The sequence below is a fragment of the Gymnogyps californianus genome, chromosome 8 (assembly GCF_018139145.2).
Source record: "Gymnogyps californianus isolate 813 chromosome 8, ASM1813914v2, whole genome shotgun sequence".
Classification (NCBI taxonomy): Eukaryota; Metazoa; Chordata; class Aves; order Accipitriformes; family Cathartidae; genus Gymnogyps; species Gymnogyps californianus.
In genome coordinates, this window is record NC_059478.1 from 6,827,830 (window position 1) to 6,845,218 (window position 17,389).

Below are 17,389 nucleotides of genomic sequence, written 5' to 3' on the forward strand. Positions count from 1 at the left end.
TTTCTGCTGTCATTTGTTTGATACAGTAGTTCCCTGGGGCTTTGTTAATCACTGTAATGAACTGAGGAGAACGGCTTTCCTAACCTCAGCCACTAAAAGGTCTGAATTCTAAGAATCTACGAAATGCAATGAAAAATAACTTTATGACCACAGGAAGACTCTGGTTTGGAGGGGGGGAAAAAAAAGGATGTTCTTGGTTCTGTTGCATGGAGAACTTTAAAAAAGGAAAAAGCTGAATGTATATCGCATACATATTACCTCCGAGCCGCCAGGGGGAGCCCGAGGGCTGGGCAGGGCCGCGGGTTCCGCCCCACCCCGGCGGGCACGCGTGCGCGTGCCCGCCGGGGTGGGGCGGAGCCCGCGGCCCTGAGGTAAAAGGCCCCGGTGAAGGCGGCATCTCACGGGGTGTCGCGTCGCCCCCGCGGGGTACGGGCTCATCTCCGGTGGGGTTTCCCCGAGCCACCGCTCTTATCCCCTTCCGACGGCCCAGTCGATGTTAACGGGGTCCCGGTTGCCCAACTTACTGCCCCGACTCTGCTCCTTACGTCCCAGCTTCGCCATGAGCAGCGTTACCGGCACCGTCACTATCCACCAGCCCCTCAACTACCGGGCGGGCGCCCGCGTTCAGCCCGCCGACGGCGGTCAGACCGAAGAGGTGTATGAGCCGGCCACAGGTACCGTCCCGCTGCCTGCTCGGGGTGGGGTGAGGCGGGGGGCCGGTGCCCCGGGAGTTAGGGCCGGGTGCCCGCATCGGACGCCGCCTGTCCAGGCGTCCTGAACGCCCTGGTGTTTTGGTGGCCTCGTTTTGCCTCCTGCAGTGCAGGGCTGTCGTCAAACTTTTTTAGCAGAAATCGGCTCTTGACTCTCGGTCAAACAAACAAAAAATCGAGTGGTGCCTTATCCTGGCAAAGGACACGATTTAAACGTTTCTAAAATTAAGTTGGCTTGTTTTGTTTTGTTTTTTTTAATTGGAGGTACCTAGGTTTCAGCAGAATCACTTCAAGAAAGAGAGCGTTTAACTGTGCTGAGGAATGTGTAACAGAGTCCTGAAGCTGGTGGTAGAAGTATAACAAACTCCAGTGGGAAACAGAGGAATTTTGTAACAATTGGAGCTAATGAGTAACTAGGAGTTACTAGGACTGTAGAGAATGGCAGATCTTTTAATTCAGACCAGCTGAATTGCAGCACCTCTTCTGTAGCCAATTACAAATCAGTGAGTTTCAGTGGGAGCCATAGCATGAAGTTCTGTAGCCTCGTACAGGTGGCTGGACTGAAGTCTTTTGAGTTTTGATGCAAAATAAACCATATTCTTCTGTGCCCCTTTTCTGAGATTTCCATCTTATTTTTTTCCTGTTTAAAATGTGCCCAGGTCGTGTGATATGCAAGCTGCTCTGCTCTGGGGAGAAGGAGGTCGATCTGGCTGTGCAGAGTGCGAAAGCTGCCTTTAAAATATGGAGTCAGATGTCTGGCATGGAGCGAAGCAGGGTGCTGCTGGAGGCTGCCAGAATTATTCGGGTATGTTGTGGGAGCTTGCCTCCTCTTTTGGAGAGGGGTGGTTCTGTCTCTGAGCTTTCTTGTGGGTTAATGTGGCTGTTGGGGACTTCCAGCAGGAATTCCAGAGCTCTGGGAGGAACACAGGAGTTAAAACCCACCTTTGACCAGAAGAGACAGTAGGCTGCCTTGGGCAGGGCTTCGGTCTTATCACTGTATTCAAGGCCTGTGTGTATCTTCTCTGCTTAATTCTGTTAGAAAACATGAAACTGAAGCCATCCAGTCGAGAACTTGCAAGGCTCGTACTTCTTTTCACAAGTCCAAAGATTAAGCTTCACTGCACATGATTTCAAAGCTGAAATTGCATAACTGTCCCATTGTTGAACTTTCAGCTTGTCGGACGCTGTTGTCACGTGACTGGAGTGTGTCTTGTTTTAGCAATAAAAAAATGTAGGAATGCTGGTTTTTATCTTAGACACCAGATAAAATGCATAGGAGAGAGAGGATAGAAATAAGCTAGCTTTATCACAAACTGCTTTGTGAGATAACATGTTCTTGGACATCAAAGTTAATCCCCATGGAGGTACAGATCTGTAAGAAACCAGACCTTCTTTCCCCAGTGCGTCCATGTGATGAGAAAACTGTTTTCTTTCTGCTAAACTTCTGCTTCTGCCAGACTTCTGCAGCAGGGTAATATTTCTGCCTGGGAGATGGTCTGTTAAAGGACGCTTCCCAGCTGCGTTGCTTTGTCCATCCTTCGCTAAGTCCTCTGGTTCCATTTTGGTCTTGCTGTTTGCTGTTCTTCCCAGTTTAGTTCTGTGAATTCTAATCGTTGTTTGCCAGCTGGCTTCTAAGTTGAAGTTTGCTCATCTTTTAGATAAACAGGGATGTTAAGCAAGACTGGACCAGCCATGAACCCCAGCGGCTGTCTGTTTGACATTCCCCTGCGATCAGTCACCGCTGGGAAATTGATAAATAGCAATTGGGAATGTACCTTTTAGAGATGACAGTTTTTCATGGCAGAGTCTTGTTTGGGACTTGTGTGCTTGGGAAGCAGCTATCTGCTTGTGGAGTTCTACTACAGGCTTCTCTAACATGTTGTCACTGTCCTGTGCCTCTCACAGGAGCAGAGAGAAGAAATTGCCACCTTGGAAACCGTCAACAATGGGAAATCCATCTTTGAAGCCAGAGTGGACATCGACATATCCTGGCAGTGCCTGGAGTATTACGCAGGACTGGCAGGATCTCTAGCTGGTGAGAACGTTACCGGAGTTTGCTCTTTACTCTCTGTCCTGCCACTGGTGTTCCCTGGTAACTTCCATGGCACAAGACCATCTTTGCTGTTGATTTCTCTAAGAGATGGACTACTCCTTTTTCTGAAGATCTTGGAAGGTTTTTCAGAGATCTCTACCTAATGCTGCCGTGCTCTGTGGGCACTTACCTTCTGTGAGCTTGCTGGGGTAAAAGCCATGTGTCTCTTGTTCCCAGTCAAAGTGAGATCTGGGCCCTGAGGCTCTGATAAGACAGGAAGGGGCTTTGCTCTTCTCTACCTTCTGCCTCTTTCTTTTCTTTGCAGGTGAACACATCCAACTTCCCGGGGGATCCTTTGGGTACACCCGGAGAGAGCCCCTTGGGGTGTGTGTTGGGATTGGAGCCTGGAATTACCCTTTCCAGATTGCCTGCTGGAAGTCTGCCCCGGCCTTGGCTTGCGGTAATGGAGACTCTCTGTCCACGCAAGCTTCTCTTTGAAGCCAGATGATCCTGTGGGCGAGAGTGATTCGGGGGATAAAGTCTAGGATTACCTTGAAGGAGGTGTTGAAGGATTAGCAGAACCTTCAGGCTGTTACTCTGGCAGGAAGGGAAAGGAAATGGAAGTGGGAACACGGCAGATGCTAAGAGGGCAGGGAGTGCCTTAGGAAAAAGGCTGATCGCTTGGCTTCGTACCAGATGAGGAAGGTCTCTGGAAATGTCTGCAGTGCAGGACCAGCAGCCCCATCTCCCCCAGCCCTTCCCAGCAGGAAGGTGCAGTTCCTCCCTTTCACCAGTTGCAGTGTGCAGCTGAAACTGTTTCCTCCTCTCTTATGGGGATCTTCTGGGACCTGTTAAGACAAACTCATTGTGTGGTGGGGTGGTTTTTTTCTGTTCGGTTTTTTTTTTTTGTTCTTTTCTCTGAAGCAGTTTGGCTGTTAACCCCACCTTGCCTCTGTCTGGATTCCCCTAGGCAATGCGATGGTCTTCAAGCCCTCTCCCTTCGCCCCCGTTTCGGTGGTGAGGTTGGCAGAGATCTTCACAGAGGCCGGTGTGCCCAAGGGGCTCTTCAACGTGGTGCAGGGTGGAGCGGCCACAGGCCAGTTCCTCTGTCATCACCCAGATGTGGCCAAAATCTCTTTCACTGGCAGTGTGCCAACTGGCATCAAGGTAAAGGCACCTTTGCACTCGGGGACACAAGGGGTCTGTAGTGCCAGCCTTCCTGGTGTGCTGTGGACGTCGATACCTCCTTGAGCTTTTGTGCATGAGGCTTGTAAAGATGAGGTGCGAGGCGGCATTTCTGGGTCTGAGCAAGGAGCTTGCACGTACAGGGTTACACTGGGGCTCCAGTTAGCCTACTGGGCATGGGCACTTGCTCATTTCAGAGGAGCCCCTTGGTCATCTTTGCTTGTTTAGTCCCTGGTTGCAGTGAAGTCTCTGAGCTGCTAAAGTGGGTATCCATGTGGGGAGGAGGGTATGTAAAACAGCAGCACTGGGAAAATGTGTGAGCGTTTCTGGCAGTAATAGTTTGGTTTAGCTGTATACAACCTACTGTTTTTAAGCAAGAGGTTAGTTTCTGTGAATTTCTTACCCTCAATTTATTCTTCAAATAAATTCTTCAATTAAAAGTCCCTAAAAAGACTTTGTAAAATAAATTCTAATTTGAAAGAGGGGAAATGTTGCCCCTTGAATGCTTGCTACATGTGTGTACCTGGGGGGTGCAGTGACACAGATGCAGTTACAGCTGTCCTCAGCTGACGCTGAGCACGAGACTTCCTGCAAATGACTCCTCGGGTTTTGTTGGTTTTATCTTTAAAAAAGAAGAAAAACCAGACCCTCTGAGACTGTCCCCAGTCTGAACTAAACACATCTAGGAAACCCAGCTTGCCCTTCGTGCCGTTTCTGTTGTTAGTGAAGGGCCATGCAGGAGCTCTCCCTTTGGGTCCCTCTTGCCTCCCTCCACCAGCCTCCCCTTTGCCAGTGGGTCACTTGTCTCTTCTGTCCTTGTTGCCCTCAGATCATGGAGATGGCAGCTAAAGGGATCAAACCGGTCACCCTGGAGCTGGGGGGCAAATCCCCTCTTATCATCTTTTCAGACTGTGCCCTGGAGAATGCCGTGAACGGAGCCCTCATGGCCAACTTCCTTACGCAGGGCGAGGTGCGTGTCTGTGGGGCAGGAGCGGTCCTCCCCAGTGAGGTGGGGTGGTTTGAGAATTGGGCGGCAGAGCCAGCCTGTGGCCTTGCGTAGTGAGGGATGCCCTGAAGCTCCCATCTTGCCACACATTTCCCTGTGCAGTGTCACAAGGGATCAGAAGGGATGCCCTTGCAGAAGCCAGTGCAGGGCGTCCCAGCAGAGTGTGCCTTGGCCGATGCCCTGTCCTTCCCAGAAGTGGAGCTTCTCTTAACACCCGGTACCCAGCTCAGCAGCTGCTCCTGTGCCCTGGGCTCCAGTCCGGTGCACAGAGGTCAGAAGAAGCTGTGCTGGTGTCCTCTGGAGGGGCAGCAGGTTCCAGTCTGGTGCGCTGAGCCACAGCCCTATGGGGCTCTGTGCGTCCCAAATTTGGAATCTCCACACAGGCTGCAGGTTTTGTGTAATCCCGCTGGCAAATTGACTTACCCAGGTCATCTCCAGGAACTGAAGTCAGCTCAAGTTCTCTTCTGCTCGTGACTTGATGTGTTTTTGCCACCTGGTGGCATCAGTACCACTATGTCCAGCATGGACTGTTCAGTGCAGTGATGAGCAGCAGGGTAATCTAGTCTTTGTCCCCAGGGACAAGTTAGCTGTTTCAGCAGCTGTGGAGGGGCTTTTCTGAGAGACTCTGTAGCAGGACCCAAGCAGGGAAGTACTGTGGAGCGCTGGGTGTCTTATTCTAAGCAGCCTGTCCTGTGTCCCAGGTGTGCTGCAACGGCACGCGGGTGTTTGTGGAGAGGAAGATACTGGATGCCTTCACAAAGGAGGTGGTGAAACGCACTCAGAAAATCAAAATTGGAGACCCGCTTCTGGAAGACACACGGATGGGAGCCCTCATCAACCGGCCCCACCTGGATCGTGTCCAGGGCTTTATCAAGCAGGCGAAGGAGCAGGTGAGATTGTGATGCTGCCTTGTGACTGCCCTGGAATGTCTCTTTCTTGTTAGACAAACAGACCGGCAGCTGCTTTCCTGCCCTGTGCCTTCCCAGTTAAGCTGGCTTTTTTGTTGTGGTTGAATTACTCGATACGTGTCTTGGGCCACTAGATGAAAAGTGACCCAGTGCACATCTCTGAATCAGCATTGAAGGTGACATGGCTTTTCATATCCTGATGTTGCCAAGTTCTAGAGGTGGTGAGATACCCAGCATGGCAGTATGTAAAATGGGATAATCCATAATGTTTGGGCTGGTTCTAAGTTGTGGTGACACCTTGCATGCTTGGCTGTTACCTCATTTGGGTTCCAGTTTTGTCGGTTGCAGAAAGAGCTTACTGAGGATCAAAGGCCAAATTTACAGGCTGCTGGAAACAGCCTCTGCAAGAGCAATAAGATCTACCCAGGCTTTTTTGGTTTTTTTTTCTCCAGGTTTTCCGATAAAGTGTAAAGATGTTTTAAATGTCAGTGCTAGGTATATGGCTAGGTGTGGCCAATTTGGGGGTGGGCTGGAGAAGGGGAACTGTGAGTCAAAACCAGGAGGGCTAGATGAGGATTTGGAAACAGGAAGAGGGATGGAGAAGGAGGGGAGAAATCCCCATCTCTAAAGTGGGGCATTTGATGGAGGTCGGTGTTTCTTGCCAGGTGGAGTGCTAAGGGACTGGTTGACTCACTAACAAGGGAATTCACACCATGTGAAGATGTGGAAGTTAATGTGATGCCAGCTGAGGATCTGCTCCTAGTTGTAGTTGCTTCCCTCCAGCCTACACTGGCTCCTGTGGCACTTGCACCCCAAACTAGCGTTGTTTGGACTTTTAGGATGGGTCTCACCCCCTGACCCTGATCAATCAGTGATGCTCTGTCAGCAGTCCTGACCTGGAGAGACACCAGGGAGGGCACAGGCACGGTTTGTCCGATAGGACTGTAAACCCAGCAGGGAGTATCGGCCAGCCAGAGCTGCGGCAGCTGGGCAGGATGCTCCTGGATGTGCCTGCCTACCTTCTGCTTGGCTCTCTTACAGGGGGCAGAGGTGCTGTGTGGTGGAGACCTGTACGTGCCAGATGACCCGAAGCTGAAGAATGGTTACTACATGCGACCCTGTGTGTTAGGTATGATCCTTCCTATTCATGGTACTGCGGTCTTCTACGTGGATGTTGCTGAGTTTCTTCTAGAGAAAGCTGTGTTCAGTGTAACCTGTCTCTGCGTACGTCTGCAGTGTGGGCAGGCACTCATATGGGTGTACTAGAGAGAGCTGAGGCACCCAAGAACTGCATCCAGACAAATCTCTGCTGTTGGAGGGTTTGACAGGAATCGTGCAGTTAGTGCCTTTGCTGCCTTGAGATGCAGGATGGGACTTGCTCCTCTGCTAGCCAAGCTGGTGGGGCTGCGCAGTGCTGAGTGCTGTCTGGAAGGCTGTGTGGGTTGCTGAATGCACAGGCTGTGCTGCTAGCTCTTCTTCCTGAAGCACATGTGCTCTGCCATGCTTGCAGGGAACTGCACAGATGACATGACATGTGTGAAGGAAGAGATCTTTGGGCCTGTCATGTCCATTCTGCCATTTGACACAGAGGAGGAGGTTGTGGAGAGAGCCAACAACACCAAGTTTGGCCTGGCAGGTGGTGTCTTCACCAGGTATGACTGGGTAGTGTGGCTGGTGTGGAAGCGGTCTAGGGAGGGGAGGAGAAGGGAAATACTGCAGCAACTTGATGCTGCTCTTGCCGTGCCTGGCATGGGCATGGATATCCTCTTCCAGAAAAGCTGGAGCAAGGGATTGCCAAAAGCAAACTTTGTAAATGACTGTGCATCTCCTCCTAGTTTTTCCTGAAGGGTTAGGTGGGCCCAGCTGTCCTTCAGACTCCTTCCAGCCTGCGCTTGGCCTGCTGCCTGCCTTCCTGCATCTCCAGGAGATGTGCATCAGGAGCCTGCTGCGCTGCTGAAAGCATGCAAAGACAGCTGTTGGCCGCTTGCCATAGTCTGCTTTGCTGGTGTCCTTGTCCTGCCCTCTCAAATCAAAAGCAGTTTTGAGTGTCCTTGGGAATAGGTGCTGCATCCTTTGAGCAGGCAAAGACAGAGTAGGGCAGGTCGGGCTCCAAAAACCACTGTGACCTGCTGGCCTTTCTCTAGTGGGATGTTGGCTAGCAGGGAAGGAGGGGATGAATGGGAAGGGATCCAGCTGAATTGCCCTTTTCCTGCAGGGATATCCAGAAGGCTCACAGGGTAGTGGCTGCTCTCAAGGCTGGGATGTGCTTCATTAACAACTACAACATCAGCCCTGTGGAGCTGCCTTTCGGAGGATACAAGGCATCAGGTGAGTTCTGTTTGACCTTCCCTGGTATGACTACATGCCAGCTACAGGGGGTATGAGTGGTACCTGGCACCGCCTGGAGCTGTGTTCTCACTTGTGGCTTGCCCCTGCAGGATTTGGCAGAGAGAATGGGCGGGCAGCCATCGAGTACTACTCGCAGCTGAAGACTGTCTGCGTGGAGATGGGTGATGTGGAATCTGTGTTTTAGTGGCTCTGGGGCCTGCTCAAGGGAGCATCAGACAGTTCGTGCCTCTCAGCCAGAGATGTGGATCATTTACACAGCAATAAAGTGCTCTAAAATTGTAAGTGCCTGGGGGAAGCAGTGCTGGAGCAGCATTTAGCCACCCTGCTCCTGCAAGGGGGAATGTACACGCAGGGCTCAGCCTGTGGGCCTGCTCTGTCCTGCCTGGTGGAAGATGGGGACCTCGGAGTAGGAGACAGCAGTATGGCTTTCAGCAGCAGCTCGTGCAGCTACACTAGAGGCTTGTCAGTGGCAGATGCCTGGGCCAGGCTGCTTCCCCTGCTGCATGCTTTGCACCCCATTGCCTTCCACCCTCAGTCAACTTCGCTTTTGGCTTCTTAACAGGTATGACCCTACTCAATGCACACATAAGCTCTTGGACACATTGATATCCTGTCTGATAGGTTCTGTCTCTTCTCTGACTACATAAAAGCCTTAAGGGTAGGATGTTTATTCCCTCTAGCCCCCTTGTAAACACAAGTTTTGTTTTTTCTATCTGTACCTCACTTCCAAGGTGGCACAAAATATTGTGGGGATGGTTAGCTGATGCTGCCTGGGACAGGCATGGCCCTGAGTCATCTCCACACACAGAGTATGGAGCACAACCAGAGTGGTAGCAAGCTCCAGCATAGGATAAATTGCTGCCGCTCTTAAGTGAAAGCTATTTGACTTCCTTCCTAAAGGCCTGCTGTTCTTTAGAAACATGATGAAGCAACAACTTTAAATGTTTGCCTATGTCTTTTTTTAGCAATCAAATAAATATTAACTCTGTTCGGAACATCTTATCGCAGAGTGACGTGAATTTAGAGGTCCAGAAATCAGGCTGCTCCTGTGTGGGTTAAACAGATTGCAAGATGGCTTTTTGGTCACTAAAATCATAAAAGCTAGAACATCTCTGCCTGACAGGCAGATTTCTGTAGTCCTACAAAACCAGAGTCGTTCTAGCATTCTGCAAAACTTCTTAAGAAAACCCTCTATAACTTTAGAATGAAAATACAGAATTGACAACTTCATTTTATTGAATGAGGAGAAAAGAAAAAAAACAGGAAGTGAAATGTTCTAAAAGAAAACAAAACAAAAATCCCTTTAGTTTCCCAGGCAGCCATCATGATGGTCAGTTAGTCCTGGCAGATCCAGCCGAGGTGCTGGCAAGCTGAATACACGCCTGTGCCCACCAGCCCAATCAGTGCAGCTGAACCAATGGCCCCTCTCCTTCGGTTTTTTGGATCTGCAAAAAAGACACGTTTTGTCAGTTCAGCAGCCCATCACTGAAAGACTAGCCCATCCTGAAAATTAAAGAGGGAGCGGGAACTAGAGATAAATGTCAAGGCAAAAGAGCAGGCACCAGCTCAGGCCAGGTACCTGCCCTCAGTCTGTGCTATTACTAGACTCGTGCTCTTCCTATCGGTAGGAAGGGCATACTGCAGAGTTAGCAGCCTCTGGACCTGCACCCTTTTCTCTACACCCTGACTGGAAGCTTTATGCTGCCTCCTTGATGTGAGCTGGAGGAAAGAGCCCTGAGGCCACTGTAGGAGATGTGAGTTTCCGAGCACCTGCTGTGTTCTGCGGGGTAAAGACCTACCTCCTGTGTAGTAGCCGTAGGCATAAAGGATTCTCCCAAGGATCCAGGTGATGCCAAGCCCTGTGGCAATCCGCTAGAGAGAAAGGAGAAGCATTAAAGGTTTTGGAGACTTGCTGCTTGCATGTGCTTAGCTGTTAGAGCAGCCCTGCTTGAAAGAAGTGACCACCAACTACAGTGTGGGTCCTGACCTTGCTAGGACAACTGGGAGTCGGTGTGGGGGAGGCGGGTGACTCATGCAGCGTGCTAGGGTAAGTTTTGTATAGGAGGAGTCACTTTCACAATGCCTATGGGGAGGGAGCGTGTGATGTGCTGCAGAGCCTTGCTCTTTTGCAGTGCAACTCTTCCCAAGCAAGAAATGGTTAAGTCATACAGGCAGCTGGTGCTGAATCTCATTTCACCACTGTCCAATTAGTGAGCTAGAGCAAGTGCCAGGATCTTGGAGGCAGCTGTTGCCCCAAGCCCCACTCCGCTGCCTCCAGCAGGTGTACAGGTTTCCCTGTTGCAGGTGTTACAAACTTCCACCTTGCCTCTTAATTTAGAGCTTGCTGCAACGTGGCTCCAGTTTGCCAGATTTGCCTATGCTTCTTCCTTCCCTCTCTGAAAAGGAATATTCAAGAAGGACCTGATTTGTCTATTGGTGGCAAAGAAAGAGCTACTGCTTTTGGCCTGTCCCGCATGCCTGCCTCCATGTGAGTTGTCTACATCTTTCAGTTAAAAATAATCCAGGCTTTTTTTGATCCTTCGCACACCTCCTTTGGTGGTGGAAGTGAGTGGGAAGATCACCATGTTCCCCATCTATTCTTATCAGAAACTCTTCATGAAAGTGTGCTTAGAAGGGGGGGGAAAGGGTTCCTGTCCCCAGCTGCTGAGTAGCAGTGCTGTAAGCCCAGCAGGACCCTGCAGGGCTTGGAAGAACTAGGCAGGGTTGGAGGGACCCTCCCCACTCATCGACTGGAGACTGCGAATGCTTTGGTTTGTCCGACAAGGCACCCTTAGGGGAAGGAAAGGGTTCTAAAGCTGAAGCAGCAGTAATGAGTTTATTAAATACTTGTGATTTCCCTGCACAAGACTTTCTACAACTACATTTTCCAAAGGGGTGCAGCTCTGAAGTGTGATGTGGCTAGTGAAGCAGCCTGCTGCCTCCAGAGGGGCTAGCTTGGCCTGCTGCCCCCCACCCTCCCCAAGTCAGGGAGCAAGAGCAGGGTTCAGGCATGCAGACCTGCACTGTAGCGTCACTTACCGGGTGGTAGACTCCACCGGTGGCTAAAAAGAACAGGAAGGCGGGGTAAACTTCCAATCTGAAAATAAAAGTGAGGAGGTTGTGCTTGTGCTCAAGTTGCTTACAAAGAGGCAACTCTAGAAACGCAGAAGCTGCAAGCATCCCCTGCCAAGGTCTCTGCTGGGCCTGACTGTTACGGGTCTCTGTGCTGAGTGCTGTGGCCACAGATGGAGAAAAAGAGGGAATCTGAGCATGCACAGACTTTTAGAGACTTCCCCCTGTCTGTGCCTCTCTCCAAGGCCACCCACCCACTCTTGCTGTTTTGTGCCCTAAGCCACTGCTAAATACTACTTACCGCCAGCTAACCCAGGAGGAGTTGTTCCTCCCAGCACCCCTCTGGTATGCTGTTGTAGCCTGGTCCACAGCAGCTGGGTGGACTTAGGCCTCTCCCCAGGGAGACCTGGGCAGGTTCTTCTGGAAACAAGATTTCTAGTGTCTTAAGATCCACCCATGGACGCAAAGAGCCGGGCACTGGGGAGGAAGAGGCTGCTTCACAGCCCTGTCTCATGGTTTAAGGCATGGTAAGGAGCCAGCACGGCCATACTGCTAAGCATGACATAGCTGTGTGTCTTCCTCAAGCGCTGAGCCTGAACCCAAGCGCTTGGCAGCAGCGAGTCTCTAGCTGTAGGCTCTGCTCCACACCCCTGTGTATTTTCAAGGTGTGCATTCATACATGTTACTCACGTGTTCTGGTGTGCACGCTGGATGCAGTTGAACATAGGCCCGTGTTCAGGGTCTGTGCTGTACATGGTTGGATACTGCCAAAAAAAATAAACCAGCAGCAAAATATGAGCAAGCGCAGTCTGGGCTGGGGAAGCCTGTTCTCCAGCAGCGAGGAGCGTGCCCCACAGCACCTCTCCCCAGGGAGCCCGGTGCTGCCTGGGTGCTTGCAAGACTGACTTGCATTGGCAAGTTAGAGCCTGTCTCCTGCCCCGTGGCCCACAAATGCTTTGTTGAAATTGCTGCTTGCCCCTGGCCGCTTCCTGAACTCCCTGAGCAACCCCACTGTCCCCTGGAGCTGGCCCTGCTTTGAACAGAAGATAGCCAGGCACTGGGTGACCTCCCTGTTTAAATCCCGTCTCTCTGGAGGGGAGAGCAAAGCAGTGTTACTGAGGGCATTCCCCCATGTCTCCTCTGGGGAGCTGGCAGCAGCCCGTCTCCCAGGAACAGGCTGGGAAGACGCTGCCTTCCTCACCGCTGCAGAGCTGAGCAGCCAGGCAGAGCTGCTGCTTGGCTGCAGTCGCTTCCCCAAGCCTGAAATCCAGTGCTCTGTGCACCATACGCGCTGGGTACGTTTGCTACAATCCTGACCATGCAGTAGGAGTGGGGTCACCCCAACAGACACCTGGGGCTTGCAGCACACGCCCGGGGCTGTCCTTGCGCCCGCCCCCTGCTTGTCACTTCCCCGAGCGACATGGGGAAAGAGCAAAGGAGTGTTTGTGCTCGGAGCCAAGTGGCACAGCAGCCTCTGCATGCCGTCGCCCTGACTCACAGGCAGGACAGGCTGCCCCCACCCAGCCCACAGCCCTGCCCAGCAAAAAGGCTCCTCAATGGATGCTGAGGGAAGGTCACTTCGAAAGACTTCTTGTGATAGGGCTCACATGCTCCCCCTGAGTCTGAGAAACCCTCCTGTCGCTTTTGTTCCGCTATGATCCCTTTGCCCCCAACGCAGCATCAGCCACCTTGGCAGGGAAAAAGGGCTGTGCGGTTTCCCGCTCATCAGCGTTTCCAAGTTCAAAGCCTTGTGCTTTCAGCCGTCTCGGCTTGGTGCCGAGCGCCTGATGTCCCAAAGCCTGAGCTCTGTCGTGCCGTCTGCTCCAGCCTGGAGAGCCAGAATGGCATCTCCATCCCTTCTGCATCCATGGGGCGGGGCCAGAAGTGTCAGCAGGTCACCCAGAAATAAGCAAGGTGTCACCTAGATTGTCTGCAACATCCCCCGCAGACCGGCTCCGACCTTCCCGTTCCCTCAGCCTGAGCACTCACCTCCACGTTGTACTTCTTGCGGGCCTTGGCCACTTTCACCGCGAGGTGCGTGACCAAGACGAAGCTGGCAGCCCCCGTCAGGATGACGTAGCCGTACTCCTTTGAGAGAACAGCCATCTTGGTGCTGTCACAGAAAGAGAGCCTGTTACTATTTCGGGGTGTGACTGGAGAAGTGGCAGCTCACTACACACAGATACGTGCGTGTGGAAGAGTTGCTGAGCATGGACCCAAGACCTCCAGCACGAGGTCTGGCTGAAGGAAGAAAGAAACGGTGAGTTGGGGAATTTTCACCTCTTGGTGCCTGCTGGGTATTGAGCAGCACAAACCGAGGGCGCTCTGCTCAGTTCCTGTCAAGCAAGCCTTAAAATCACTTAAGCGTTGGTGGGAGGTGGTGTCTGGAGGACCCTAGGCCAGCCGCCGGCTCAGAGCAGGACTATGGCCAACAGTAGGTCCCATCAGCTCTGGCTGTGGCTGGCTAAGTCCCAGGACCTCACTGACACAGTGCTGTGCCTGCAGGGATGCTCTGGAGAGGTGGACGGAAACTGATCGTTCACGGCCACTTCCAACACCAGAGCTAGGGGCCACCAAATGAAGCCAGGGAAGAGATTCAAAACAAACCAGAAGAGGTGTTTTTTCATGCAGTGGGAAACAGACCTGTGGAACTCCCTGCCAAGGGATGTTGCGGATGCAGGCAGCTTTTATAAACTCAAGGGAAAAGTGGGCAAGCTCTGGGAATAAGAGGTAAATTGGAAATTATAATACAGACAGACACAACCTGGCTCAGAAATCCCCTGAGCTGAAAGGAGCTGGGCTACATGAATGGTTGGTTTGTACCGCTAAGGTCATCCTTACATAAAATAATAATAAAAACCACCACAATAGCCATAATAACTGAACCTTTCGGTGAAGAGGCACTGGCCAGCTGAGCGATGCTCACCCCCGCAGCTTCAAGGAACCCTCTCAGAGTCACAAGTCAGTGAACAGCCCCCAACAACATGCAGCTGCTGGCATTTACCAACATCTGCACGAGCAAGTCTGCCGGCCAGGAGACACCAGGGCCCGCGTGCTTTGCATTTAACGGTTCCGCGCTTCCTCGCGCAGACCTGAGACAGAAGCATGGAGCAGAAGGCGCATCCAGCAGCCCCTGCCACGCTGCCCCGCAGCAAGGCCACGTCGCACGCTTCTCCCTCTTTCCTGCTCCCCATCTGCCGGACCTGCCGTCAGCCTGCGCTGCTGGGAGCTGCTCAACGCCGAGCACTCCGGCACCCTCCCTGGCTGCAAGTGAGCACGAGGGCCCTTCCCCACAACCATCTGGCACGGGTCCTCCTGCACAATCCCAAACCTCACATGTTGTCTGTCTGCATGACCCAAGACGGTGCCGCATGATGCAGCCCAGCAGAAGACAGCAGAGACCTCTCTCCAGCACTGAGCCGATTCCCTCTCCAAACCAAACCCCAGCCGATGCCTATCTCCATCTGGCGCCTTCACGATGTAGTGAGGTTTTGGTGTCTCCTGCACTGTCCCACCAGTACAATCTGTCAGTGCAGGGGAAAATGGGCCGCCTCATGGAACTGGTGCAAACAGCCTTCCTATTGCAGCAGCACCAGCACCCCTCACGAGGAATCTTCAGGGACTAGAGGGCTTTATTTCTCATTTGCAAAGGGATTATCACCAATGGAGCAAGGTGAAGACAACAGCTGGCTTTGTCCACACGAAGTCTGGTAAACAACTATCAGTAAGAACACTGAAAACCAAAAGTAACGAAGAAAAGTCAGCTGCACCCACGTGTAACAGAGGTTAGCACCTGACAGGTGACACACTGAAAATATAACACGTTCCCACCCAGTAGAGCAGGTTGATGGGCACATTTCCCCCTTCAAATTACAAGGTTGGTGGAGAACCCCCACCTGCCAGCAAGAACCAGGTATTATCTTCACAGTGCTAAATTACAATCTGGGGTTTTATTTTAGCAGCAAAGAGCACAGCAAAGCATTAAGCCAGGTGTATCATAAAGCTGCTACTCTTACACTACTGGTATAAAACTGTACCTTAAGCCTTTGCTCTAGTAATTTGGAGCCATATAAAGCACTCCAAAGTCAACAGGACTTTCAGCCTCTCTCCGATTGCACGCCTTGCGGCTGTTTCCGGATTCTGGTGCCTTGTGCATTTCAGCAACCTTTGTCCGCAGCTGCAAGGACTTTGCTGACGAGCACTGGCACGGTGCACAAGACTGAATTTGTATCTTCCGTGCAGCAATGTTGCAGGCCGGAGCCACACAACCAAGAGATTCTGGAGCATGACACAGCACAGACTGGGAGCTGTCGCAGAAGAGCTCTCCGGGGGTGCTTTTACTCCAGATCAAGGGTTCTCACGAAGTTTGCCATAACGCTACAGTTGTTATGAGTCAGCAAAGCTGATTAAGCCTCTTCGTGCAGACCCATGCTCGGATACTGACCGGATTACCAGATACAAGCTCAGACTTTCTCTCAAGCCAGGAGAACCTTTTGTCCCCTCTGTTAGCAGGCGAGCACGCAAGCTTAGCTCCAGAGGCAGAGCTCTCTGCAAGCCCTGGGGGGTCAGGCGCTCTGTAAGCGTGTTGGGGTGCGGGCAGGGCCCCGCCGCGCTCTGCTCATCCTGCAGGCACTTTCCCCCGGAGCCCGCACTCGGAGGGACAAAGGGGAAGTCACGCAGGAAGGTCACAGCGCTTGCTATATTTTCTTCACCATTTATCAGGATAATCAGCATAAGCATGCATTCGCTCCGCCCGTGCCCCGGCCCCAGCCCCGGTCCCCGGAGGGGCGAACTGGGCGGGGGGGTGTCCCCGGCCCGCACTTACCCTCAGGCGCGGCGCGGAGCAGCCCAGCACGTTGCGGGACGGAGCCGGGAGCGGGGCCGCGCCCGGGGCCGGGTCTGCCGGTGGCACCGCCCGCAGGCGGGGCCCCGCGGCGGCCGCCCCCGCGGTGCTCGGTGAGGTGGTGATCAGCTTCGTAGGGTAGGGGGTCGTGCTTGGAGGGGTGGATTTGACACGGATGCGTGTGGTTCTGCAGAGGGTTTTGCCGTGCCAGTGTCTTCCAGCGCGCCACGAGGGTTGCTAAGGGGGCGGCTGTCCTGTCCGGTAGCTCTGTGTATGTGTCCCCAGCACATACATCATCCTTAGCAGGATGCGCTGCCGTGTCCGCTCTTAACCATTTTTGTCATACCTGTTATACCTAAGACAAGGATGTCAGCTTTGATTCACAGTTTAATGGCTCTAAGACGGTATGGTAATTTATACCGTGCTTGCTGAAATCTTCTCCTGCTTTTCCCTTTTATTTCACCAGGTCCTGCTAGTATCGGATGAAGAAGCCAGTGTTTCACACGTGGATTTGCTGTACTCGGTCATGTAAGCAGATACTTCTCTTGGCAATTACCAGCGTTAGTGATACGAAGGATCTTACTTACATCTCCCTTTATTCTGGTCTGTGTATGCAACCCTGGGACTTTGGCATGGAAACACAAGCCATTTCCAAGAATTGGAATTACTCCACACTTGGAGGTGTGTAAGCAATACTTTTTACATTAAAAAAATTCCAGTTTTAGGGATATGTGATATAAAACTGGAGCTGGACTTCCCAGTTCTGTACATGTTCATAAACCGGTGGAGGTACAGGGGGTCCGGCCACAGGGGGACAGATGGTGTCTTTTGCTGTTGCCAGTGTAATGGAGAAGCAAGCAGGACTCAATGGGATCCCAGGCCCCTAAAGTCCAATCTCTGTGCTCACGTACCTGTCTTTCCACAGGAGAAAGTTCTTGGATTCCCTGGGGCTCCAGTGAGCTATCTGGGCTGGTCCCAATAAGCTCTGCTGGGCTTTCTGGTCAAAAAGGCCTTGGTGAACTCCCTGGCTACGGCACAGTGCGGGGGCCTTTGCCGTATTTCATTCATACCTCTTCAAGCCGGTCCCTATGACCCTGCTTCTCTGTGGTCTCATGGTAAAGCGGGAATGTAAATGCCTGGCACTGTGCACACCTCTCATGCCGCCCCCCAAATGAATATTTTGCCAATGTCCTGAGTCCCAGTGGAAGAAGACAAGTGGAGGTAGCAGAGTGAGTGAAACTGGAGCACAGAGACTTTCTTCTCTTGCAGTTTTATTTCACTTAA

At 52.2% G+C, this 17,389-nt stretch overlaps 2 protein-coding genes across 3 annotated transcripts in view; one reads left to right on the forward strand and one right to left on the reverse strand.

Annotated features, from left to right (window-relative positions):
* Positions 1 to 401: 401 nt before the first annotated feature.
* ALDH9A1 (aldehyde dehydrogenase 9 family member A1) overlaps positions 402 to 17,389 on the forward strand; it is a 533,528-nt gene continuing 516,540 nt past the window's right edge. The window contains exons 1-11 of one of the 2 annotated variants that reach the window (XR_007766847.1): positions 402 to 674; positions 1,370 to 1,515; positions 2,616 to 2,745; positions 3,068 to 3,202; positions 3,713 to 3,909; positions 4,757 to 4,897; positions 5,635 to 5,823; positions 6,883 to 6,970; positions 7,352 to 7,493; positions 8,057 to 8,169; positions 8,280 to 8,981. Coding sequence is in view for 1 of the 2 variants with exons in the window: in XM_050900728.1 (XP_050756685.1) it covers positions 494 to 674; positions 1,370 to 1,515; positions 2,616 to 2,745; positions 3,068 to 3,202; positions 3,713 to 3,909; positions 4,757 to 4,897; positions 5,635 to 5,823; positions 6,883 to 6,970; positions 7,352 to 7,493; positions 8,057 to 8,169; positions 8,280 to 8,374 (1,557 nt within the window). In the remaining variant the exon portion in view is untranslated. Of the gene's footprint in view, positions 675 to 1,369; positions 1,516 to 2,615; positions 2,746 to 3,067; positions 3,203 to 3,712; positions 3,910 to 4,756; positions 4,898 to 5,634; positions 5,824 to 6,882; positions 6,971 to 7,351; positions 7,494 to 8,056; positions 8,170 to 8,279; positions 9,188 to 17,389 lie in introns of those variants that run through there. The other variant, XM_050900728.1, reaches the window with a different exon arrangement.
* Positions 9,396 to 16,136, reverse strand: MGST3 (microsomal glutathione S-transferase 3). The gene is made up of 6 exons (XM_050900743.1): positions 16,088 to 16,136; positions 13,252 to 13,375; positions 11,953 to 12,026; positions 11,230 to 11,287; positions 9,990 to 10,062; positions 9,396 to 9,635 (listed from the first exon to the last, which is right to left on the reverse strand). The coding sequence occupies exons 2-6, from the start codon at positions 13,366 to 13,368 to the stop codon at positions 9,526 to 9,528; spliced, it is 432 nt and encodes a 143-aa protein (XP_050756700.1). The 5' UTR covers positions 13,369 to 13,375; positions 16,088 to 16,136; the 3' UTR covers positions 9,396 to 9,525.

What these genes read in the sequence shown, in the direction of transcription:
- MGST3 (XM_050900743.1), bottom strand. Translation starts at nt 13,368, where the DNA reads ATGGCTGTTCTCTCAAAGGAGTACGGCTACGTCATCCTGACGGGGGCT. An exon ending in CCGGTGGAGTCTACCACCCG is followed by an intron (nt 10,063 to 11,229) that starts GTAAGTGACGCT and finishes CTTTCTCTCTAG; the next exon opens with CGGATTGCCACAGGGCTTGG. An exon ending in CTACGGCTACTACACAGGAG is followed by an intron (nt 9,636 to 9,989) that starts GTAGGTCTTTAC and finishes TCTTTTTTGCAG; the next exon opens with ATCCAAAAAACCGAAGGAGA.